Here is a 26,069-nt window from a genome sequence, read left to right as displayed (position 1 = left end):
ATTTGGATCCCTTTAATCTGAAGAGATGATAATGACAGAAAAAAGAATCAGTCAACCCAAACAAAATTGTTTTACAGTTCCCCTTATCAAAATCTCAGCTACTACAAAGTCCATATTTATCAATCATTGTGTCATGTAAGCCCAGAAACAAAATTCATGCCCACACTCAAGTATTTGCTGAAGTGCCCATTCTCTGCATCCTGACATAGGTGCATGCTAGGTTAACCCACAGTGGTAAAAATGCTTCTTCCTGTAAGCCCCAGTTGTTCATTCCATCTTCCCTATTTTTAGCTCTCATCCCCATGCCACATGGAAATAATTTTGTTCCTGGTGGCTTTCCATTAAGTTTAGGACATTCGGCTGATTGTGTTTCAGTTACCTGTCATGCTTTTGTGGCTGTTGGTATGGTTGTATGTATTTAACTGCTTTACTGTTGATTGTTTTACTGTGTCTTGAATGTTATTAGTTCATCTGAGGACTGTGTTGTTAAGTAGAAAGTTTAGATCTAAAGCATCTGAGTAAATAATCCTGTACTAAAAATTCTGACATATCATGCTTTATCTGATTATTTGATCACAAAATTGAGGATTTTTTTATGCTGAGGTCTTGTAAGCTTCATGGGTTGTGCAAATTCAATCTTTCTATGTGCACATTCTGTACATTGGCTTCCACACAATCCCATTTTATCAGTCTTGGGAATCCATATTCTAACTAACACAGAAAAAAGTTCCATTCTCCAGAACAGAACAAAATTTCACATAGACAGAGCTAAGAAGAAGAAGAAGAAGAGTTTGGATTTGATATCCCGCCTTTCACTCCCTTTAAGGAGTCTCAAAGTGGCTAACATTCTCCTTTCCCTTCCTCCCCCACAACAAACACTCTGTGAGGTGAGTGGGGCTGAGAGACTTCAAAGAAGTGTGACTGGCCCAAGGTCACCCAGCAGCTGCATGTGGAGGAGCGGAGACGCGAACCCGGTTTCCCAGATTACGAGACTACCGCTCTTAACAACTACACCAATTATGAATTTACAAAATGAACATTATTAATATTGCATTCCTCTTTATATATATATATTCCTCTTTATATTTCAAATACTTATTTTAATTGGCATTTGACCTAAGAATAGAATATATGCCTTAGATTATTCATTGCTATTATGTCACTTGCCATCCAAAACAGTGTCTGGAGGTCTGTAGATGCTGTACAGATTTATTCATTTTTCTGTTGTTCCCACTGTCTCTCCTACACTACTTTCCAATTTCTTCTTCTCTTGTGCATGCAAGTATTTCCTGCACCCTTAAAAATAAAAGGGGCAACATGCAACAATAAATGTTACAAGACCAGCCTTAGGTCACAATCCAAACTTCAGATGCTTCTTGGTTGGGCTTTACATGATGGCAGGAATTAATGGAGCCACGGCTGCATCTGCAGCCCTGACAAGAGTTGCTGCAGGAGTTGGATCCAAACTGGGCCTGTGTCAGGGGCTGGTCTGAATCAGAAGATGAGGGAATGCAATTGCAGGAAGGTCAGCTTCTAACAGGAGGGGAAATGTTCGCTTCCACTGCTTATGCTGTCCACCACATTGCTATGGCATTGTTACATATATTTCCTAAGGAAGCATGGTTTAGAAATATCTAAATAACTGAAGTGGCAGCCTGGATGGAGGCAGCTAAAAATTCGAAATTAGAGAAAGTGTAAACAGTTGATGCTTGGTCAAATAGATAAAACAATAGCAAAGAAATTGATTTTTATACTGAAACTAGTCAAAGGAAAATCTAAGCTACGGGACTTTCATGTGGTCTGGCATCCACTTAGGGCTTATATCCCAAAGTGTGAACATCAGCTGAATATGTCACAAGTTTCCCTTCAACTATGGAATGAACCATGATGTTTCCTTGCTTGCATTGATATATAAAAGACTCATTTTACTACCCATATCCAGATTGGTAAAATAGACAAGTGAAATATAATTACAGTAAATGATTCATTTAGAATGAGGGAACAGCGGCGGGGTGTTTCTTATCCCTGTTTGTATTATTCTGCTGTTCTTTCTACCCCAATCTATGTATTTTAGAAATAATTTTTATAATAAAATCAAAATAAATAAACCATCATGACAACTAGTTTTTGAATCAACTGCTTCAATCTGCTGAACTGGCATTGTTACAGGTGCTACAAAATACAAATTTTTTTAACTACTTTTAAAAAGGGAATATCATGCTTTTGGCTATTTTCGGTCTTAATTACAGTTCTGGTTTAATTCTGAACTGGATACTTCTTTATTTTAACATTTGCTGGAAGACTGCTTTATTAGTTTGTTTCTGATTGTGTGGCATATTGGGGTTCTATCAAAGATGCCTTAAGAGAGTCTTTTCACTTAAGGGCACCATATAAATGTTTTGAATAGATAGATGATAGATAGATAGATGATAGATAGATGATAGATAGATGATAGATAGATGATAGATAGATAGATAGATAGATGATAAATAGATAGATAGATAGATAGATAGATATTTAGTTCTGTGAGCTCTATGCCCAGAGAAATGTGCATAGGTTTGGAAACCTGAAGAACACAACAGGAGGAATCTACTTGTCTATAAGGTATGTGAAATGGAAAAGAAAAGAAAAAGACTCAGAGTGATTTAAAACTCTTCTGAAATCCTGCTGTAAATATACAGTTAAGCAGAACAAAAGTATCATCTTACCTGTGTTGTGAGTAAAGAGTTTCATTTCAACATTTTATTTCCTTGAGGGTCCATAAGAATGCATCATTTTGCTCAAAGAGAAAAGCAACTCATTCTGAATGTACATGTTAAAAACCAACCATTTAGATATTTTAAATACATTTGACAGTTATGTTAATGCAAAGGGATAAGTTTGAGAAAGACACTTAAAAATGATATGCAATTATATATTTGCATACATACACATATGTAGAAATGCAATTGTGGATGTTATCTAGGGAAATTGCCTCAACTGTAATGGACTTTCATTAGAAAACGTCTAATTAAATTTTGGCAATAGGAAGCGGTTTCTTTAGGCAACTTTTCCTGAAAAATCTAACTCTGATGTGAGAAATCTAAGAGCCTTGATATAGGTTACCCAGAAGTAAGGGTACTCATACGTTTGTAATCATGTCAATTTTCAAAGCAAATTAAATAGCCTTAAAAGAAATGTGCTTCACCTATTCAAACACCCTCCCATCAACTTCCCATGGGAATACTTCCAGGGGAAAGAGAGATGCAGACAATGACCACCTCAGAGCTTCTTCCAGCTAAACTGTCCTCCCTCAACAACACACAGGACCTTGTACCATCAACTGTCCAGTGAGAATTATTCCAGGAGGCAAAAGGCCACCCCAGAGATTGCTTCAGTGGAACTTCCTTCTTTCCCCCTCACAGGTCTATTTCTATAAAATGTTGATTTCCTTGAGTCAAAATGAGAGTACCCCTAAACATTTTTTTATATATAGAAAAAAAGCACTGAGTAAATCCATCCATCAATCTCCCCCAAATGTCTCCATGAAGGTGAACCATCACAGGAGATGAATGATAAAACTGAAAGGGGCCTTTCTGTCCACATCAAACTCTGTTTTATTGCAATTCCTCTTTATATTTTAATCAGAAGCAATTTTATTTGTTATTGTTCTTTGCTACCTTAGCAACCCTTGGTGGAAAGACAAGCCATTGAGTTGTGTAGCTTACTGAGAAACAATGGGTATGGAAAGGTCACAAATCATATTGCCAGAAGCAGGGAAGTCGTAGAGGCATTGAATGCAAAGGACAGGGGAGTGAAAAACAGTTGCTAAAGTGCCCAACAAGTTTAATTGTTGCCTGCCACTTTGGGGGGGAAGGAGGGGGAGAAGAAGTATAAATGACGACTCTACCCATGAAAAAGAGGGTGTGGCCTGGAAAAAAAAGGACATATGGCAACCCTAATCTTCCTTATTATCATTCTGAAAAAAATATACCATTATGGCTTTCTAAAATTTAGGATGTTGTTATACTGCCCCAGATGATGAAAATTTTATTTTCTGAAACTGTTTTGGCAACAACAAAATATTTTGAGTACATTCAAAACATTGTATCACTTTTTTTTCCTCAGCAATTTCACCAGGGAAGCTTTCACTTCCCTGTTTCTCAGGCTATATGTGATTGGGTTTAACATAGGAACTAAAATGGTATAAAACAAGGAAAGTCTGGAGTCTGGAGAGGCAAAGTCCAATCAAGTATTGGAAATGGAGCAGGGAAGGAAATGTTATTGTAGATACAAGAACAGCTTTGACCCTTTTAGAAATATTCCAGACCCTCTCCCTGAATGTTTAATTTTAATTTGTAAAATCATCTCTGGCCCTTTTACTTTTGGAGATTTAAGGGAAAGCATGTGGACAGGCAATTACTCCTTAAGAAACTAACTTATTCCTCCCTTCAGGTGTACTGGCGAATGCATGCAAAATGTTCAGGTGGCCACTCACAAAGTTGCTGACCAGACCTGCCTTGCTTCAACAAGGTGGTGGACTCATGTGGCTTCATATCATATTATATCCCAGGAGCATAAGCACTTGCATATATACTTTGTAAAAAGCTATTTTCCTCCCCCCAAAAGTGATCTAGTGAAATTACTTTAAACTTATTAACTACATGGATGTTTTGTTCAAAGCTTACTTGTTCCGTCTCTCTTGAGTCTCCAATCTCCACTGGCCCGTCTCACCACAAGCATTTCCTGTTACAGACTACCCAGGAAGGATCAAAAGTAGCTCTGCTCAAATTGAAGGGAGCAGAAAGTTAGTCAGAGTCGAGGCTTTCCTACTCTGGAGTGGAAAGGAGGCAAGAGAGCAAACAGAGAATCAGTTTATCTTTGTTCTCATTATATTCACGTTTACTTGATCAAATGGGAGGTGCCAATTAGAAGCAGAAGGGAGCATATCTCTGTTGATTACATCACCTCTTTCTGTGCTATGCAATCACCACATCATGCACCAATGTCTACCTAGTCAAAAACTCAATGACATTCCTTCTAGAATGCTAGTTACTGTATGATTCACTTACATACAAACATATGAAGCTGCATCACACCATATTGGAACATTGGGCCCTTTAGCTCACTACAGCCTACACAGACTGGCTCTCCAGGGTCTCACATAGGAGTCTTTCCCCAGCCCTACCTGGAGATGCTGTGGTTTGAACCTCGGAGCTTTGGCCTGCATAGCATGGGCACTTAGAAACAGTCCTTAACCAGCATAGTCTAATATTGCAGACTAGGTTCTACCGTGGGAACATAGCCAGCCCTACTCACTCTCTCTCACACATGTGTGTGTGCGCGCATGCACATGAGGGAGAGGTGGACATAGTCTCTGCTTCACAAGATGATCCATGCAAATCAACTGAGAAGGAAGATCTATTGCCTGCACTCCATTCATCAAATGATTTTACTACCACCACCACCAAATTGATGGAGTCTTGGGAGACATTTAACAAAATAATGCTTGAGCACCCCAAATGTGCATTACAACCTCTGGACTATAGAATCATAGTAAAGGAAGTGATTCCCCCAAGTGTTGCTGTTTACAAAGAATTGTGTGGTATGGCACTCTAAGGTCTTCCCTGGTCTTCATTCTCACAATCAACCACTGTATCATTAAGAACAGCTCTGTGACCGCCTGAAAGTGGTCATAATGTGCAGTGACTTCCTGGGGATGTGTATGAGGGGGGCGGGGGGAGCGGTGGCAATGGCTGCTGACATGTACGCAGATATCTTTCCCCCTCTCCATACAAGGACACTGTATACACAGTGATGCGTCCATCCCAAACTGTGATATCCCATCCCCTCATGTAATCAAAGAAAATTACTCTTTCTTTTTTATTATACATATTTATTCACATTGTGATTTTAAATTATTGCAAGCTGCCCTTGTATAGAAACAGAACGCGTGGGCTAGTAATCCGTATGTAAATCAGGTATGGCTATCTCGTGGCCCATATTTGGCCTCATACTTGGACTGCAGCCTAAGAAAGTCAACATTTTCAGAAGAGTTTGCTGCTAATGTTTTTTTCCACCCCACACTAATCATTGTAGAATGTCAAGCCCGCTAATCGTATTTGGTGAAATGCTCCCGACCCCCTTCGCTACTCACAAATAGTAGGAATAACTTCAAGATACCCTTTTTTCCTTAACCCTACTTTGATGATCAGACCTGGAATTTTTGCATGACCTCAAACACAATACTTTCTAAAGAAGTTATTTTACTGCGAGCCATGGTTTGTTGCATAATGGCGTGTTATCTAGTGATGTGTACAGGTTCACGTCTTGCTTTATGTTTGAGAATCATTATGTTAGGGCACGCATCCCAAATATTGTTGTGCTGTCATTGTTCTTTTGGAAGATACTGAAGATCCAGAATTCCTCAGATTTTGTATCTGAATGTAAAGTGTGCATGTGTGTTCATCTTTCAGTCAATCCTTAGGTTGATTTGCTTAATGTGTGCCAGTTGCTGTGGGTTTCAGTAATGAAGGGAGTGCTTGCAGGTTTCAGCCAAGGGAGCTTCATGTATTTTTTGATGAAAAAACAATACATTTATTAATTTAGACTGAAATCCTATTTTTAAAAAATAAATGGGAACAAGTCATAGACTCAAAGAACTAAAGAGTTGGAAAGGACCAAGAGAGTCATCCAGTTCAACCCCTTGCAATGTAGGAATCTTTTGCCCGGTGTGGGACTTGAACCTGCCACAATCCTGAGATCAAGAGTCTCATGCTCTACCAACATAACTATGCACAGGACTCTAAAGTCTGTTGACCCTAATGAGTTCTACTTCTAAGCAGATATGCTTTGTATGGTAAAATTGCAAAGGATTACAGCTGAAGAATGGCTGCATGGAAAACACAGAACATTGCTGTTTTACAGTGACACTGAAAATTTAAGCACATTGAACTTAATACATTATAATTTGATTCACCTTAGAGGTGGGAATCGCTTTCCCTGTCAAGAGTGACATTTCTTCAGGGGTAATCTGTCATAGCCCCCCCCCCATATGTTGGGGCCCCCACTTGTTTCTGGAATCTTCTCCTTCAATATCTGTAATCTCTCCTTGCCATTGAAATGTCTTTGGTGTTAGAATACTACTATTCTGTAGTATCACATTTTTCTACCCAGCAATTTTCTCAGGGACACTTTCACTTCCCTATTTCTCAGGCTATATATGATTGGGTTACACATAGGAACTAAAATGGTATAGAACAAGGAAAGCAACTTATTAATGTCTTCTGTCTCCTTTGACCTAGGACTCAAATATACAATAGTTGCTGAGCCATAAAAGAGAGATACCACAATAAGGTGTGAGGAGCAAGTGGAGAACACTTTCTTTCGACCGTCTGCTGAAGGCATCTTCAGAATAGCAGAAATTATTTTCACATAAGAAGCAAAGATAAGGGAAAAAGGGATGATCAAGAAAACTACGGCAGCTGCAAACACAATTAACTGGTTAACATTGGTGTCAGCGCAGGCCAGATCAAGCAGTGGGGGTACATCACAGAATAAGTTATTAATTTCATGAGAGTCACAAAAGGGCAAGGTGAACACTAGATATATTTGCGCTGCATGTATGGACATGTTGACAACCAATGATCCAGTGATGAGTACCAAACAGAATTGCTTGTTCATGATGAGCATATAATACAAGGGGTTACATATGGCTACATATCGGTCATAAGCCATGGCAGTCAATAGGAAGCACTCTGTGCCTCCTAGTATAAGTAGGAAGTAGATCTGGGCAGCACAGCCAATGAACGAAATGTTGCTCTTTTCTGCCACTAAATTGGCCGCCATATTCGGCACAGTGACTGAGGTGTAGCAGATCTCCAGGAAAGACAGGTTCCTCAAAAAGAAATACATAGGAGTGTGAAGGGCAGGGTCGGATATTGTAACATAAATGATTAGTCCATTTCCAATTAGAATGCCTGAATATGTGATCAGGAACACAGAAAAGAGCAAACCTTGGAAATCTGGGAGATTTGAGTATCCAAGGAGAATGAAGTCAGAAAATGCAGTGTGATTATCTCGTGCCATATTTGGATCCCTTTAGTCTGAAGAGATGAGAATGACAGAAAAAAGAATCCGTCAGCCCAAACAGAATTGTTTTACAGTTCCCCTTATCAAAACCTCAGCTACTACAAAGTCCATATTTATCAATCATTGTGTCATGTAAGCCCAGAAACAAAAATCATGCCCACACTCAAGTATTTGCTGAAGTGCCCATTCTCTGCATCCTGACATAGGTGCATGCTAGGTTAACCCGCAGTGGTAAAAATGCTTCTTCCTGTAGGCCCCAGTTGTTCATTCCATCTTCCCTATTTTTAGCTCTCATCCCCATGCCACATGAAAATAATTTTGTTCCTGGTGGCTTTCCATTAAGTTTAGGACATTCGGCTGATTGTGTTTCAGTTACCTGCCATGCTTTTGTGGCTGTTGGTATGGTTGTATGTATTTAACTGCTTTACTGTTGATTGTTTTACTGTGTCTTGAATGTTATTAGTTCATCTGAGGACTGTGTTGTTAAGTAGAAAGTTTAGATCTAAAGCATCTGAGTAAATAATCCTGTACTAAAAATTCTGACATATCATGCTTTATCTGATTATTTGATCACAAAATTGAGGATTTTTTTATGCTGAGGTCTTGTAAGCTTCATGGGTTGTGCAAATTCAATCTTTCTTTGTGCACATTCTGTACATTGGCTTCCACACAATCCCATTTTATCAGTCTTGGGAATCCATATTCTAACTAACACAGAAAAAAGTTCCATTCTCCAGAACAGAACAAAATTTCACATAGACAGAGCTAAGAAGAAGAAGAAGAAGAGTTTGGATTTGATATGCCGCCTTTCACTCCCTTTAAGGAGTCTCAAAGTGGCTAACATTCTCCTTTCCCTTCCTCCCCCACAACAAACACTCTGTGAGGTGAGTGGGGCTGAGAGACTTCAAAGAAGTGTGACTGGCCCAAGGTCACCCAGCAGCTGCATGTGGAGGAGCGGAGACGCGACCCCGGTTTCCCAGATTACGAGACTACCGCTCTTAACAACTACACCAATTATGAATTTACAAAATGAACATTATTAATATTGCATTCCTCTTTATATATATATATTCCTCTTTATATTTCAAATATTTATTTTAATTGGCATTTGACCTAAGAATAGAATATATGCCTTAGATCATTCATTGCTATTCTGTCACTTGCCATCCAAAACAGTGTCTGGAGGTCTGTAGATGCTGTACAGATTTATTCATTTTTCTGTTGTTCCCACTGTCTCTCCTACACTACTTTCCAATTTCTTCTTCTCTTGTGCATGCAAGTATTTCCTGCACCCTTAAAAATAAAAGGGGCAACATGCAACAATAAATGTTACAAGACCAGCCTTAGGTCACAATCCAAACTTCAGATGCTTCTTGGTTGGGCTTTACATGATGGCAGGAATTAATGGAGCCACGGCTGCATCTGCAGCCCTGACAAGAGTTGCTGCAGGAGTTGGATCCAAACTGGGCCTGTGTCAGGGGCTGGTCTGAATCAGAAGATGAGGGAATGCAATTGCAGGAAGGTCAGCTTCTAACAGGAGGGGAAATGTTCGCTTCCACTGCTTATGCTGTCCACCACATTGCTATGGCATTGTTACATATATTTCCTAAGGAAGCATGGTTTAGAAATATCTAAATAACTGAAGTGGCAGCCTGGATGGAGGCAGCTAAAAATTCGAAATTAGAGAAAGTGTAAACAGTTGATGCTTGGTCAAATAGATAAAACAATAGCAAAGAAATTGATTTTTATACTGAAACTAGTCAAAGGAAAATCTAAGCTACTGGACTTTCATGTGGTCTGGCATCCACTTAGGGCTTATATCCCAAAGTGTGAACAACAGCTGAATATGTCACAAGTTTCCCTTCAACTATGGAATGAACCATGATGTTTCCTTGCTTGCATTGATATATAAAAGACTCATTTTACTACCCATATCCAGATTGGTAAAATAGACAAGTGAAATATAATTACAGTAAATGATTCATTTAGAATGAGAGAACAGCGGCGGGGTGTTTCTTATCCCTGTTTGTATTATTCTGCTGTTCTTTCTACCCCAATCTATGTATTTTAGAAATAATTTTTATAATAAAATCAAAATAAATAAACCATCATGACAACTAGTTTTTGAATCAACTGCTTCAATCTGCTGAACTGGCATTGTTACAGGTGCTACAAAATACAAATTGTTTTAACTACTTTTAAAAAGGGAATATCATGCTTTTGGCTATGTTCGGTCTTAATTACAGTTCTGGTTTAATTCTGAACTGGATGTTTCTTTATTTTAATATTTGCTGGAAGACTGCTTTATTAATTTGTTTCTGATTGTGTGGCATATTGGCGTTCTATTGAAGATGCCTTAAGAGAGTCTTTTCACTTAAGGGCAGCATATAAATGTTTTGAATAGATAGATGATAGATAGATAGATGATAGATAGATAGATGATAGATCGATAGATAGATGATAGATAGATAGATGATAGATAGATGGATGATAGATAGATAGATAGATAGATAGATAGATATAGATCGATGATAGATAGATGATAGATAGATAAATGATAGATGATAGATAGATAGATGATAGATAGATAGATGATAGATAGATAGATAGATAGATAGATGATAGATAGATAGATAGATAGATAGATAGATAGATGATAGATAGATAGATGATAGATAGATAGATAGATAGATTTATAAATGATAGATAGATGATAGATAGATAGATAGATAGATAGATAGATAGATAGATAGATGATAGATAGATAGATAGATGATAGATAGATAGATAGATAGATAGATAGATGATAGATGATAGATAATAGATAGATAGATGATAGATAGATGATAGATAGATAGATAGATAGATGATAGATAGATGATAGATAGATATTTAGTTCTGTGAGCTGTATGCCCAGAGAAATGTGCATAGGTTTGGAAACCTGAAGAACACAACAGGAGGAATCTACTTGTCTATAAGGTATGTGAAATGGAAAAGAAAAGAAAAAGACTCAGAGTGATTTAAAACTCTTCTGAAATCCTAGTGCAAATATACAGTTAAGCAGAACAAAAGTATCATCTTACCTGTGTTGTGAGTAAAGAGTTTCATTTCAACATTTTATTTCCTTGCGGGTCCATAAGAATGCATCATTTTGCTCAAAGAGAAAAGCAACTCATTCTGAATGTACATGTTAAAAACCAACCATTTAGATATTTTAAATACATTTGACAGTTATGTTAATCCAAAGGGATAAGTTTGAGAAAGACACTTAAAAATGATATGCAATTATATATTTGTATACATACACATATGTAGAAATGCAATTGTGGGTGTTATCTAGGGAAATTGCCTCAACTGTAATGGACTTTCATTAGAAAACGTCTAATTAAATTTTGGCAATATGATTTGTGACCTATCCATACCCATTGTTTCTCAGTAAGCTACACAACTCAATGGCTTTTCTTTCCGCCAAGGGTTGCTAAGGTAGCAAAGAACAATAACAAATAAAATTGTTTCTGATTAAAATATAAAGAGGAATTGCAATAAAACAGAGTTTGATGTGGACAGAAAGGGCCCTTTCAGTTTTATCATTCATCTCCTGTGATGGTTCACCAAACACCTCCTTCATGGAGACATTTGGGGGAGATTGATGGATGGATTTACTCAGTGCTTTTTTTCTATATATAAAAAAATGTTTAGGGGTACTCTCATTTTGACTCAAGGAAATCAACATTTTATAGAAATAGACCTGTGAGGGGGAAAGAAGGAAGTTCCACTGAAGCAGTCTCTGGGGTGGCCTTTTGCCTCCTGGAATAATTCTCACTGGACAGTTGATGGTACAAGGTCCTGTGTGTTGTTGAGGGAGGACAGTTTAGCTGGAAGAAGCTCTGAGGTGGTCATTGTCTGCCTCTCTCTTTCTCCTGGAATTATTCCCATGGGAAGTTGATGGGAGGGTGTTTGAATAGGTGAAGCACATTTCTTTTAAGGCTATTTAATTTGCTTTGAAAATTGACATGATTACAAACGTATGAGTACCCTTACTTCTGGGTAACCTATATCAAGGCTCCTAGATTTCTCACATCAGAGTTAGATTTTTCAGGAAAAGTTGCCTAAAGAAACCGCTTCCTATTGCCAGAAGCAGGGAAGTGGTAGAGGCATTGAATGCAAGGGGAGTGAAAAACAGTTGCTAAATTGCCCAACAAGTTTAATTGTTGCCTGCCACTTTTGGGGGGGAGGGGGGAAGCAGAAGTATAAATTTCAGGTAGGGTTGCCATATTTTGTAGAGCAAAAAAGAGGACACATTTGCCGACTTCTTCTTTTAACTATGGATCACTATGATGACTCTACCCATGAAAAAGAGGATGTGGCCTGGAAAAAAGAGGACATGGCAACTCTAATCTTCCTAATTATCATTCTGAAAAAAAATATATACCATTATGGCTTTCTAAAATTTAGGGTGCTATTATACAGCCCCAGATGATGAAAATTTTATTTTGGCGACAACAAAATATTTTGAGTACATTCAGAACATTGTATCACATTTTTTTGCTCAGCAATTTCACCAGGGAAGCCTTCACTTCCCTGTTTCTCAGGCTATATATGATTGGGTTAAACATAGGAACTAAAATGGTATACAACAAGGAAAGCAACTTATTAATGTCTTCTGTCTCCTTTGACCTAGGACTCAAATATACAATAGTTGCTGAGCCATAAAAGAGAGATACCACAATGATGTGTGAGGAACAAGTAGAAAACACTTTCTTCCGACTTTCTGCTGAAGGCATCTTCAGAATAGCAGAGATTATTTTGACATAAGAGGCAAGGATAAGGAAAAAGGGCATGATTACCAAAAGCATGGCAGCTACAAACACACTTGCTTTATTAATGTTGGTGTCAGCACAGGCCAACTCAAGCAATGGGGGGATATCCCAGAATAAACTGTTGATTTCATGAGAGTCACAAAAGGGCAGAATGAACACTAGATAGGTCTGTCCTACGTGTATTGGCATATTGACAGCCAGTGCTCCAGCAATGAGCCCTAAACAGAATTGCTTGCTCATGATGAGTTTATAATGTAAAGGGTTACAAATGGCCACATATCGGTCGTAAGCCATGGCAGCGAGAAGCAAGCACTCAGTGCCTCCTAGTAAAAGCAAGAAATAGATCTGGACAGCACAGCCATGGAATGAAATGCTCTTGTTTTCCACAATGAAATTGACCAGCATCTTTGGAAGGGTGACTGAGGTGTAGCAGATCTCCAGAAAAGACAGGTTCTTCAAAAAGAAATACATAGGGGTGTGAAGGGCAAGGTCAGTTTCAGTAATGCAGATGATTAGTCCATTTCCTATCAGAATTTCTGTATAGATGAATAGGAACACCAGAAAGAGCAAACCTTGGAGATCTGGGAGATCTGAGTATCCGAGGAGAATGAAGCCAGAAAATGCAGTGTGATTTTCTTGTGCCATATTTGGTCTAAAGAGATAGTCATGACAGAGAAGACACATTAACCAGTGCAAGAAAAATTTCTATATACTTCCCTTACTCACAAATTGTCTTCTTCAAAGCTGCTAGCATAGGGATGCGGAACCTGTGGCTCTTCAGATGTTGTTGTACTCCAGGTCCTATCAGCACAAACCGCTATGAGCAAATGTCAAGGAAGATGGGAACTGGAGTCCAACAGCATCAAGAGTGTGTGTGTGCAGCTTTCCCATTCCTTTGCTAGAGTGTGCAGACTTATTTATTATTTTATGATGTAGGCCTATATAGAAAATCCATGCCCACACCCTAAAATCTGGTGAAGAGGCTCTTCTCCCCATCCTAATGTAAGCGGGTGCTGGATTGTTTTGGAGCCATGAGCAGAACTTCTGTAGCTGCTCCCTGGTTTTTCAACTGCTCCTCGCCGCTGCCCTATATATTTTTTACTTTCTACTACCCGGCTAAGTGAAGAGAATACAGTTTAGGTTGGCTTTTCATTAAGTTTGGCATTTTATGCTGATTCTGTTTTAGTTATCTGCTTGGCTGTTTATGTTTTGGGGAATTTAACTGATCCGTTTATAATTGTTTTACTGTATGTCTGAATTTTGTTACCCACCTTGATCACCATGGTGGTAAGAGGCTTTTCTGTAGCCCAATAATGAATGTTGGAAACATTATGCTTTTATCTGTTAGTGGTCATACCTAGGGGTTGGCTAGGCTGGCCACTGCCAAGGGCGCAGGTCTGTTGTGTGTGCCAAAATCAAAGTATCACAGAACTATAGAATTATAACAGTCGGGAGTGACCTTGGAAGTAACCTTGGAGGTCATTTGTTTCAACCTTCTGCTCAGTGCAGGAGGTACAATGTAGAATGCACAATGAAGGATACAAGTGCAGAATCCCTGAGAGATGGTTGCCCAGCCTCTGCTTAAAATGATGACAAAGCTAGGTGAAAATGAAATACATAAGCAAAGACCCAAGAATGCAGATGATGGAGATGAGGGGCACCAGGAACCACATCCGAGTTCTTTAACCTGAGAGTCTGGAGAGGCAAAGTCCAATCAAGTATTGGAAATGGAGCGGGGAAGGAAATGTTATTGTAGCTACAAGAACAGCTTTGAACCTTTTAGAAATATTCCAGACCCTCTCCCTGAATGTTTAATTTTAATTTATAAAATCATGCCTCTGGCCCTTTTACTTTTGGAGATTTAAGGGAAAGCATGTGGACAGGCAATTACTCCTTAAGAAATTAACTTATTCCTCCCTTCAGGTGTACTGGCGAATGCATGCAAAATGTTCAGGTGGCCACTCACAAAGTTGCTGACCAGACCTGCCTTGCTTCAACAAGGTGGTGGACTCATGTGGCTTCACATCATATCCCAGGAGCATAAGCACTTACATATATACTTTGTAAAAAGCTATTTTCCTCCCCCCAAAAGTGATCTAGTGAAATTACTTTAAACTTGTTAAACTACATGGATGTTTTGTTCAAAGCTTACTTTTTCCGTCTCTCATGAGTCTCCAATCTCCACTGGCCCGTCTCACCACAAGCATTTCCTGTTACAGACTACCCAGGAAGGATCAAAAGTAGCTCTGCTCAAATTGAAGGGAGCAGAAAGTCAGAGCCGGGGCTTTCCTACTCTGGAGTGGAAGGGAGGCAAGAGAGCAAACAGAGAATCAGTTTATCTTTGTTCTCATTATATTCACATTTACTTGATCAAATGGGAGGTGCCAATTAGAAGCAGAAGGGAGCATATCTCTGTTGATTACATCACCTCTTTCTGTGCTATGCAATCACCACATCATGCACCAATGTCTACCTAGTCAAAAACTCAATGACATTCCTTCTAGAATGCTAGTTGCGTGTCGAGGTCCCCAGGTCCACCCCAAATAACTCACACATCACACAGAAATTTTTGTTTAAGATTTTTGGCATAATTTTGGCCACAACTTTATTAAAATACAAATTTGTGAGTGGTTGCGTAGGCATTGGTTGCGACTATCTGCCCCCACCATGGGGGACAGACTGACATTCCGCACGATGCGAAAGTCAGAATGGGGGAATACACTTGGGGGTTACGCGGAGCAGGGAACCTGCCCTCACCCCAAATGCAACCAGGTGCGACTATCTGCCCCCACCATGGGGGACAGACTGACATTCCGCACGATGCGAAAGTCAGAATGGGGGAATACACTTGGGGGTTACGCGGAGCAGGGAACCTGCCCTCACCCCAAATGCAACCAGGAGCTCATTGCTATGGTCCGAGCCCCCTTGACAGAGTGGACAAGCAATAGTTAGCTCCCAATTCCTTTAACGGAATCCCTTGCAGCAGCAGCATTAGAGGGGCAGGCACAGCCAATCCATGCCCCTCAACCAACCAAACCATAAACCAATGCCTAACCGCGAACCTTACAAGTTGTGACGATTTGCTACGCAGTAGGCAAAACCAAATGGCCCCAGCCAATCAGCCAGATGGACAAATTCCTACCAGGCCCCCGCTCCAAAGCAGACGACCCCATGACAGGCAATAGCAAGGTCAAAGCGAACAACCCTAATTCTAGGGAGGGAGGGATGGGCAATCCGATGCACTGGCGAAAAGAGGAAGCCCTAGCCTCGTGCAAGGAGTTTTAGTATTTCTGGCTGTCAATCAATAAATGGCAACATTAACTTCTTCCCAACAACAAGGGAAGCCCCAATCGCATCAGTGGCCAACAATCAATTAGCCCGCCTTCCAACTTTGGAGTGTCCTGAAGGCCCCCACCGCAACACGTGCTCTCCATGAAGGAGAACACGCTTTACTGTATGATTCACTTACATATGAACATATGAAGCTGCATCACACCATATTGGAACATTGGGCCCTTTAGCTCACTACAGCCTACACAGATTAGCTCTCCAGGGTCTCACATAGGAGTCTTTCCCCAGCCCTACCTGGAGATGCTGTGGTTTGAACCTCGGAGCTTTGGCCTGCATAGCATGGGCACTGAGAAACAGTCCTTAACCAGCATAGTCTAATATTGCAGACTAGGTTCTACCGTGGGAACATAGCCAGCCCTACTCACTCTCTCTCACACATGTGTGTGTGCGCGCATGCACATGAGGGAGAGGTGGATCAAGATGATCCATGGAAATCAACTGAGAAGGAAGATCTATTGCCTGCACTCCATTCATCAAATGATTTTACTACCACCACCACCAAATTGATGGAGTCTTGGGAGACATTTAAAAAAATAATGTTTGAGCACCCCAAATGTGCATTACAACCTCTGGACTATAGATTATAGTAAAGGAAGTGATTCCCCCAAGTGTTGCTGTTTACAAAGAATTGTGTGGTATGGCACTCTAAGGTCTTCCATGGTCTTCATTCTCACAATCAACCACTGTATCATTAAGAACAGCTCTGTGACCACCTGAAAGTGGTCATAATGTGCAGTGACTTCCTGGGGATGTGTATGAGGGGGGCGGGGGGAGCGGTGGCAATGGCTGCTGACATGTACCCAGATATCTTTCCCCCTCTCCATACAAGGACACAGTATACACAGTGATGCGCCCATCCCAAACTGTGATATCCCATCCCCTCATGTAATCAAAGAAAATAACTCTTTCTTTTTTATTATACATATTTATTCAGATTGTGATTTTAAATTATTGCAAGCTGCCCTTGTATAGAAACAGAACGCGTGGGCTAGTAATCAGTATGTAAATCAGGTATGGCTATCTCGTGGCCCATATTTGGCCACAGGAGGTTTTCATGACCCACAGAGACTAAACCTCCCCCCCCCCCCAATTCTGCATACTTTACAGCAGCCACTAAAGCAGCTGTGAAGAGTTTGGATTTGATATCCCGCTTTATCACTACACGAAGGAGTCTCAAAGCTGCTAACAGTCTCCTTTCCCTTCCTCCCCCACAACAAACACTCTGTGAGGTGAGTGGGGCTGAGAGACTTCAAAGAAGTGTGACTGGCCCAAGGTCACCCAGCAGCTGCATGTGGAGGAGCGGAGACGCGAACCCGGTTCCCCAGATTACGAGTCCACCACTCTTAACCACTACACCACACTGGCTCTCTGTAGCGGATTTAGGGAAGTGGGACCAGTTCTACTGCATTGTGCGCCAAGCCTAGGGGGCACCACAGACTGTTGTAACTATGTTGAAGTGAAGTGAGCAGAACAGAAGGCGAGAGGTGCAAGAGGGGCGGGACCAAATTTTAACTTCACACAGGGTGCCACTGAATTTGAAAGACCAAAGTCCGCCCTTGACAGCAGCAGGTCAAGCACTTTTTGCAAAACAAGCCTTGCCATTTTTAACTTCCATATTGTTTCCGAGAACCCTTGAGTGTCTTGCTGCTATTTGGGGGTGATTTTCCCCAAGATCCTTTGGGTTATTTCCCTCCAAAATCAGTGTGCATGACCCTCAATGGCACCGTTTAATTTCATGTTCAAAGGCCTCCCATTGCCCTTTGTGAACTCTCATTGTTTGTCTTCAGGCACTAACAAAGCTCCATGGTTAGGTGTGGTGCTTCAGCTGTCAAAGAGAGGTGCACTTAAACATGAGATACCAAATGCATTATGCATCACTGGAGTGTTCTTGGGACAAAGCAAAATATTGCATTCTGCAGGTGACACCAACTGAAACACACTTAGTAGTGAGCAAAGTGCTCTGTGATATAATTGAGGATCAGTGTTAGAGGAAATTAATGCAGAGGGGAAATGAGAGTTATTAAGGATGTGGAAAGGCAATGTAAATGGATTGAGTTGACTTCCACATTGAGTGGGCTTCTGGATTTCTCAGGAATGCTCCTTGCTTTTATGTAAGAATAGCTAAAACATAAATTATTGTCTTTCCCCCCTTCCCCTCCCCGCTTCTTGAGTGCTTGTCTTTTCTATAGCTGCATGCCCCTGTATGTCCATTTGTGTATGAGAGAGGGCTTTTGCTTTTCCTGCCTTGGAAATTGTTCCAATCTTTGACATTCCTCCATTTCAAGAAAGTCCAGGCCCTGTGCAGGTGGAAAGGGCAGGCAAGACAGTGATGGCAAAGAGCAAGCCCACTAAACATCTACAGCAAGCAATTAATTCCAGCTAGTCATAGGTTTGAGTTTTGTTTGTGTCTGAAGGCAATTTCTGTTCTTAATTGATGGAGAATGGTAAAAGGAGGGATTTTTTGTTACACCACTGCAAACCCCTCAAAAACACTACTTGCTTACCACAAGATTTGTAGGGCTGACACGTCAGAACTGTGCTAATGATTGACAGGCCATTACCTCTTCCAGAGCACCATGGGGATTTCTAGTTCTTTGAGAAGAAATGAAATTTCTAGTAGAAAAGTTCTCTGTGTCTTTATCACCAAATTGCAGTTTGTGTGATTCTTTATGGAAGTCATGACAGAACACACTTTTTTATTTTGTCTAGTCATTCATCCACCTGTTCCGCTCAGCCTCAATCAGCATAGCTAATGGTCATGGATGGTGGCAGTTATTAATCATCTGAAGGGTCATAGTTTCTTAACCAATGTCTAAGGAAATGATAGAAACCATTAAAACAAATATTGCATTTACAATGTCTAACTGTTAGAAGGAACAAAATTACAAACAACCCCATCAACGTTCATGCTTGATATGCAAGATATGTCTTAACCTGCCTATTATCGTTTTAAGGACTCCTTTCACTTCCTTATTTCTCAGGCTATAGATAATAGGGTTTAATATTAGGGTCACCACTGCATAGAGAAGGGTGATTAATTTATTATTCCTACTTCCCATTTCTGATGAGGAAGAAGTGTTCACTAAATACATTGCACTACATGTTCCATAGAACAGAGAGACCACCCTCAGGTGGGACGAGCAAGTGGAGAATGCTTTGCTCCTGCCCTCGGCAGAAGGCATTGCGACAATAGCAGAAATTATATGAATATATGAATAAGGATTAGCAAGAAAAGGATCATCACCACAAAAGTAGCAACCACCAAAAGTTCAATCTCATTCACAGAGGTGTCCCCACAGGCCAGCTTGATTAACGGCACAATGTCACAGAAGAAGTGGTCAATTGTGTTGGAGTGACAGAAAGTTAACCTGAGCATCAACATGACCTATATGAAAGCTACGATGGTCCCACCAAGCCATGAACCAGCTACTAGTCCTATTCACACCTCTGGCTCATCATTAGGAAGTAACGCAAGGGGTGACATATTGCTACATAGCGATCATATGCCATGGCTGTCAAAAGGAAGGACTCAGCAGTTCCTGAAAGAGCACAGAAGTACATCTGTAGAAGGCATCTAGGGTAGGAGATGCTTCTGGTGTCCAACATAAAGTTAGCCAACATCTTGGGCACAGTGACTGAAGTGTAGCAGACCTCTAGGAAGGATAGGTTTCTGAGAAGAAAATACATAGGGGTGTGTAATGTTGGACAGGCTCCTATTAGAGTAAAGATAAGACCATTTCCCATTATAGATACTAAGTAGAAGGTCAATATTACAGCAATGAGCAAAGCCTGAAGTTCTTGGAAATCTGAAAACCCTTGAAGTATAAATTCATTCATCTCTGTGTAATTTTCCCATTGAAATTCTTCAGCATTCTCCATATCTAAAAGAAGCAATGACACACAAAAATAAAGACTTGGATGCATTGATTTGAAGCACTGACTTACATTTTTGTAAATGTTCCATTTCTGCACTAATCTGTGCAATGAAAAAAAATTCTGCGCAATTATGTTTATTTATTTTTATTTTTTAAACTCAAAATGCCCATTCTAAAAAAAAAAATCTCTCAAAATATGTTTAATAATTATAATAATATTTTTGTGTCAAGAGCTGCATTAGAACTTTTTGCAAGGGCAAAAGCCCATTACTAACCAGGTTCTGAGCCTCATATTAGTTCTGGGTGTGTGGTTTAATGTCAGTTCAGATCAGAATTTGCAAAAATCCTCAAGAATCCCTAAGTTTACAGTAGGATTTATAGATATCGTTGGACTTCACAATGCATCAGCCTCAGTCAGTATGACCAATGATTTCACAGTATGGGGTTGATGGGATATGGAGTCCAACAACATATGGGAAGCCACAATTTCCCTATGTATCTCTGATACATAGAATCTTTACCCTTTCAGCATTCCTAACATTGACCATATTAGCAAACCAGTTTCACCTGAATACTATATTAAAGATGGAACATGATATCAGGAACATAGATAGCTGTCTTACACTGAGTCAGAACATTGGTTCATCTAGCTAAGTATTGTCCATCTAGCTACATCTTGTCCGCACTGACTAGCAGTGGCTGTCTAGGATTTTAGGCAAAAGTTTCTCCCAGCCCTATCTGGAGATGCCAAGAATTGAATCTGGGATCTTCTCATTCAAAGCAGATGCTGTACCTCAAATGGAGCAGGCACATGGAGAAGGGCTTCAGACGATGACTGGGTTGGTTTACATGAGAGACGGTCTGTGAGGTCTTGCAGTTCTGTGCCATTTAAGGCTTTATGGGTCTAAACCAGCACTTTGAATTGGACCCCGAAACTAAATGGCAGCCACTGCAGTTAGGGCAGGATTGGTGTACTATGCTCAAACCATGTTGCTCCAGTGAGCAACCTGGTCAGTGAATTCTGCACTAACTGAAGTTCCCATACCATCCTCAGAAACAGACCAGTGAAGCTGCTGTAGCAAGATAGTTGTATATTTCATTTAGAGCACATTCCAGGTAAACCAAATCAAGTTTATGTTTCATTTATTTAAATGACGTAACAAAACAAAACAAAAAACCAAGGACCAGTGTAACTCTCTGGCTGAAATCAATTTTTATACTGGATTCTGTCATTGTTTTCAGTGTTGTTTTGTTTGTTTGTTTCCTCCTTTCCTTTCCTTTTACAATGTGTATAATTCTGTATACATACAGATACTAATGACCTGCAATACTTAAGTATGACAGAATAGTAAAGAAAAGGTAGAATTAACTTTACAATCTAGAAAAAATATTTTTTCTGACCAGTAGCCTCTTCAGATAATCTTTCACTTCTTTGTTCCTGAGGCTATAGATTAAAGGGTTCATCATAGGGCACACAACAGTGTAAAAAAATGAGAGCACTATGCCAGTTTCCAATGAATAATCAGACTTAGGTCTTAAATATGTTAAAGCTGCAGCTCCATAGAACAGAGTTACCACTGTGATGTGAGAAGAACAAGTGGAGAAGGCTTTGCTTCTGCTGGTGGCAGAGGACATCTTCATGATAGTAAGGAGGATATGGGTGTAGGAGATTAGAATAAGCATAAAGGGTAACATTATGAAGACTACAGTGACAGTAAAAATTATGATTTCATTCTTAAAAGTGTCTGAACAGGCAAGAGTCAGAAGTGGTGGAAGGTCACAGAAGAAGTGGTTGATCCTGTTGGGCCCACAGAAAGGTAGAGTGAATATGAATGTTACTGGTACCAAAACCACCAGCACTCCAATGAGCCAGCAGGCCACAGAAATCTTCAGACAAATGGTCTTGTTCATAATGACTGTGTAATTCAAAGGGTGACATATTGCCACATAGCGATCATACGCCATGGCGGCCAACAAGCAACATTCTGCTATTCCAAGGGAACCAAAGAAATACATTTGTGTGGCACAGCCAATGAATGAGATGCTCATGTCTTCCGACAGAAGATTTGAGAGCCATTTGGGGATTATTGTCGAGGTGTAACCAATCTCCAAGAAAGATAAATTCCGAAGGAAGAAATACATGGGGGAATGAAGAGCAGAATTGGTTAAAGTAGCAACGATGATGAAAGTGTTTCCCATCAAGATCATAAGGTACAAAGTCAGCACCAGCAGGAATAGGATGATCTTTATAGAATGTACATCAGTTAACGGCTCAAAAATGAATTGAGACACAGACGACTGGTTCCTACCATCCATGTTTATAGTTCAAAGCATTATCATCAAGATCTCTTCCCTCATTGCAGAAAAACTCTTTTTCCCCCCACAGCAGGTTGCATCTAATTTAAATAAGAAAAAAAGGTAAATAAATAGTACCCAAATGCATGTTGATAGTGAATAATGACAGTAAACATTATGCCTGCGGCAGCACTTGGGAGGGGGGCTGGCAAATGAAGCAAAGTTAGGTGTTTGAGGGCACTTTAAAGGTAAAGGTACCCCTGCCCATACGGGCCAGTCTTGACAGACTCTGGGGTTGTGCGCCCATCTCACTCAAAGAGGCCAAGGGCCAGCGCTGTCCGGAGACACTTCCGGGTCACGTGGCCAGCGTGACATCGCTGCTCTGGCGAGCCAGAGCCGCACACGGAAACGCCGTTTACCTTCCCGCTAGTAAGCGGTACCTATTTATCTACTTGCACCCGGGAGTGCTTTCGAACTGCTAGGTTGGCAGGCGCTGGGACCGCTGCGGGGATTCGAACCGCCGACCTTTCGATCGGCAAGCCCTAGGCGCTGAGGCTTTTACCCACAGCGCCACTCGCGTCCCGTGATGGCACTTTACTCCTCTTCAAATTGAAGTCTGATGCCAATAAAGTCAGATCAGGTCTCCCACAAAGTCTCACACCACTTTGCTGTTTTGTAGTTTCTGTTTTATTTTGCTCCTTTTAGCTCTTTTCCCCTATGTCCGTGGGCTTTGGCAAAAACAAAGCTGTCCAAAACATTGCCTGCAGATCACCAAACGGTTCTGGATGATATTGTTGTTAAAGCAGAGCAGCAGGATTTTATTAGAAAGCTAAATGCTTCATTTTAAAGAATAATATAAAAAAGAGTCCATTCCTCTGTTTGAAGGGGTTAGGTGTAGGAATTCTCAAGAACTTTGCAGCACAGGCAATATTCTGTGTAAGCTCACCTTACCAGTCCTAATGGAAGACTTTCCTTCACTCCAGACACAGACAAGCACAAGAAAGCTAACCTGGTCATGTGAAGCAGCTAATGTTTTAGAAATGCGCAAGCAAGAATACATACCACTTGGTGCTTCTATTTTAAGCTAAAAAGAACAAGATACAAACCCCTGCTCCCCATTTAGAAAATATGAAAGTAATGTGATTTTTGGAGTTTCAATTGAATCATCATTATTTACATTTCTTAGTTGCTTTTTGCTATGACAAAGCGTGTTCTCCTTCAGGGAGAGCACGTGTTGCGGTGGGGTCTACTGAGCCACCCCTCTGTTACCAGGCAGGGTCTCTAAAGATGGCCTGGGGCAGTGATTGGTTCACTGGGTTGCTGGGGTAAAAGTTATGTTGCCATTTTGGTGGGAGGGGTAAAAGGTTTAAATACTCTGCACACAGCTTTGTACTTTCTCTTTTGCTGCGTGCAACGGATCACCCGCCCACCCGCCCTAGAGTAAGGGGTTGTTGCATTGACCTTGCTATGTCTGTCATGGGGTCATCTGCCTTTGAGCAGGGGCCTGGTAGGAATTTTTCCACCTGGCAAATTGGCTGGCTGGGTGGTTTTTGCCTTCTGCGTAGCAAATCGTCACAACTTGTAAGGTTGTAGTTAGGCATTGGTTATAAATTGGTGGAGGAGGGTTAGGATAGGCTGTGCCTGCCCCTCCATGGTTGCTGCGGAAAGGGAATTCCGTTAAAGGAATCCTGGGGCTTGCCATCTTTTTGTCCAATCCCTGGAATGGGACTAGGGCCGGCAAGCCTTCGGGGAGCAGGCGGGTGAGAGTTGAGGGTCTGTGTCTCAGCTCCAATTCCTCCCCGACTCACTTTCCCCCGCACTGTCTTTCGGTGGTGCCCGGAAGTCAGTTCTGTCCCCAGGCGGGGGGACAGATAGTCTTAACCAATGCCTAAACAACCACTCACGGTTTGTATTTCAATAAAGTTGTGGCCAAAATCATGCCAAAAATCTTAAACAAAAATTACGTGTCTGTTGTGAGTTATTTGGGGGGTGGATTGGGGACCTTGACATGCAACTCAAAGGAATTTACAATATTTTAGGCAATAAAAACCCAATTCATACTGTTGCATGCTACCCCAATCTCTGAAAGGCGCGAGTTTGAGACACTTACCCAGGATTCAGTTTCCTTGGAATGAGGGACAGCAGAGATGGTGGTGGCTACATGGTATATGGTTTACACATATATAAAACCTGAGCCTAAGCACCCCAGAAGGTAATGCTTCTCCCATATTCACAGCCTTGGGATCAAACAGGAAACAAACATGGCTCTCACTCTCTGGCTTTTGTCTGCTTCTAGTCCAGCTCATACACACTCAACTGCCCTGGTCTTTGTTTTTACTCACTACCAGCAGGGTACTCTCTAGCACAAAGCCACTTCATTTGTTATACTAATGACCATACTTGTGGCCATTAACTCAACAAGAATATTGCCTGGCTGATTCAACAGTTCAATTCTCCATTGGATTTTTAACACTTGCAGGACCCCAGAAATTAGAAGGGACTCAGGCACCATGCAGGCTAACCCTCCAAGTTCACAACAATACATATATTAAAACCAGCCTGTGTCTTATGCCTCATGTCTATAACTCTCCCAGGAAGGCTCACCTGGCAATTTAAATAATCTATGGCATTTTAAGTGGGGGGGTATTTTTTGTTTGATGCTATGGTATATATTTTGTGTTCTTATATTGTAAATCACCCTGTGATCCTCAGATGAAGGGCGGTATAGAATTTTGATAATAAATAAACAAACAAACAAACAAATAAATAAATAAATAAATAACCAATATTAATTATTTCACTACCTGACATCATGATGATTAGAAACTACTTACCATAGTGTAAATCCACCAAGAGTGATTAGGCAGAGGAGTGAAGGACAAAACGCTCACAGTTCAGTCAAATGTGTTCCGAAGCAAAAACCACTATGTATTCTAGCGTCAGAAATGCTGGCTATTTCCAGGAACTATGTAGATGTGCATTCCATCTCAGAAATACATAATCCATATAATTTATATCAAGGCTTGAGGGACTCACTAACACTGAAATCCTATGTTTATCTATGCTTACAGGTAAGAGGTTATCAGACTACAGCATTAGCCTATGTCCAAGCCATACAGTCTCCTGCAGTACTCCTGTCTTACCATTTCCCACTAGTATGCTAGTGGATGTTCCAAGATGAGCTGTGGGAGAAACACAAATATTAAGATAGTTGACTTAATTATTTTGGGATTAGTGACATATGAAGAATGAAACAAATGGTGTATTTTCCATTCTAAATAGATAGTTGGGTAGGACACTAAAATAATCTACCTTTACAAACATCTACATTTTCTTAAAAGCCTATGCTACACAACTGAAGTCATTACAGTAGAATATCAAATGTCATCTACAATCCAAAATTAATACCCCATATTTTGTTGTTGTTTAGTAGTTTAGTCGTGTCTGACTCTTCGTGACCCCATGGACCAGAGCACACCAGGCACTTCTGTCTTCCACTGCCTCCCACAGTTTGGTCAGCCTCATGCTGGTAGCTTCAAGAACACTATCCAACCATCTCATCCTCTGTCGTCCCCTTCTCCTTGTGCCCTCCATCTTTCCCAACATCCCATGTTGTCTATAAAATAACACCTTTATAAATACACAAAGCTTTCTGTGC

At 40.6% G+C, this 26,069-nt stretch overlaps 2 protein-coding genes across 2 annotated transcripts; both read right to left on the bottom strand.

Annotated features, from left to right (window-relative positions):
• Positions 1-7,137: 7,137 nt before the first annotated feature.
• On the bottom strand, positions 7,138-22,432 carry LOC310662676 (uncharacterized protein; the record flags this gene model as incomplete). Its single annotated transcript, XM_083409621.1, has 2 exons — positions 7,138-8,077; positions 21,492-22,432. 2 exons carry the CDS (start codon positions 22,430-22,432, stop codon positions 7,138-7,140), a joined length of 1,881 nt encoding a protein of 626 aa, XP_083265747.1.
• LOC310663409 (olfactory receptor 10AG1-like) lies at positions 12,606-13,535 on the bottom strand (the record flags this gene model as incomplete). The annotated part of the gene is made up of 1 exon (XM_083411228.1): positions 12,606-13,535. The coding sequence occupies one exon, from the start codon at positions 13,533-13,535 to the stop codon at positions 12,606-12,608; it is 930 nt and encodes a 309-aa protein (XP_083267354.1).
• Positions 22,433-26,069: the final 3,637 nt, after the last annotated feature.

This window comes from Podarcis tiliguerta (assembly GCF_965153285.1).
Source record: "Podarcis tiliguerta genome assembly, chromosome: 13".
Lineage (NCBI taxonomy): Eukaryota > Metazoa > Chordata > Lepidosauria > Squamata > Lacertidae > Podarcis > Podarcis tiliguerta.
This window is presented reverse-complemented; position numbering and strand designations above follow the sequence as displayed.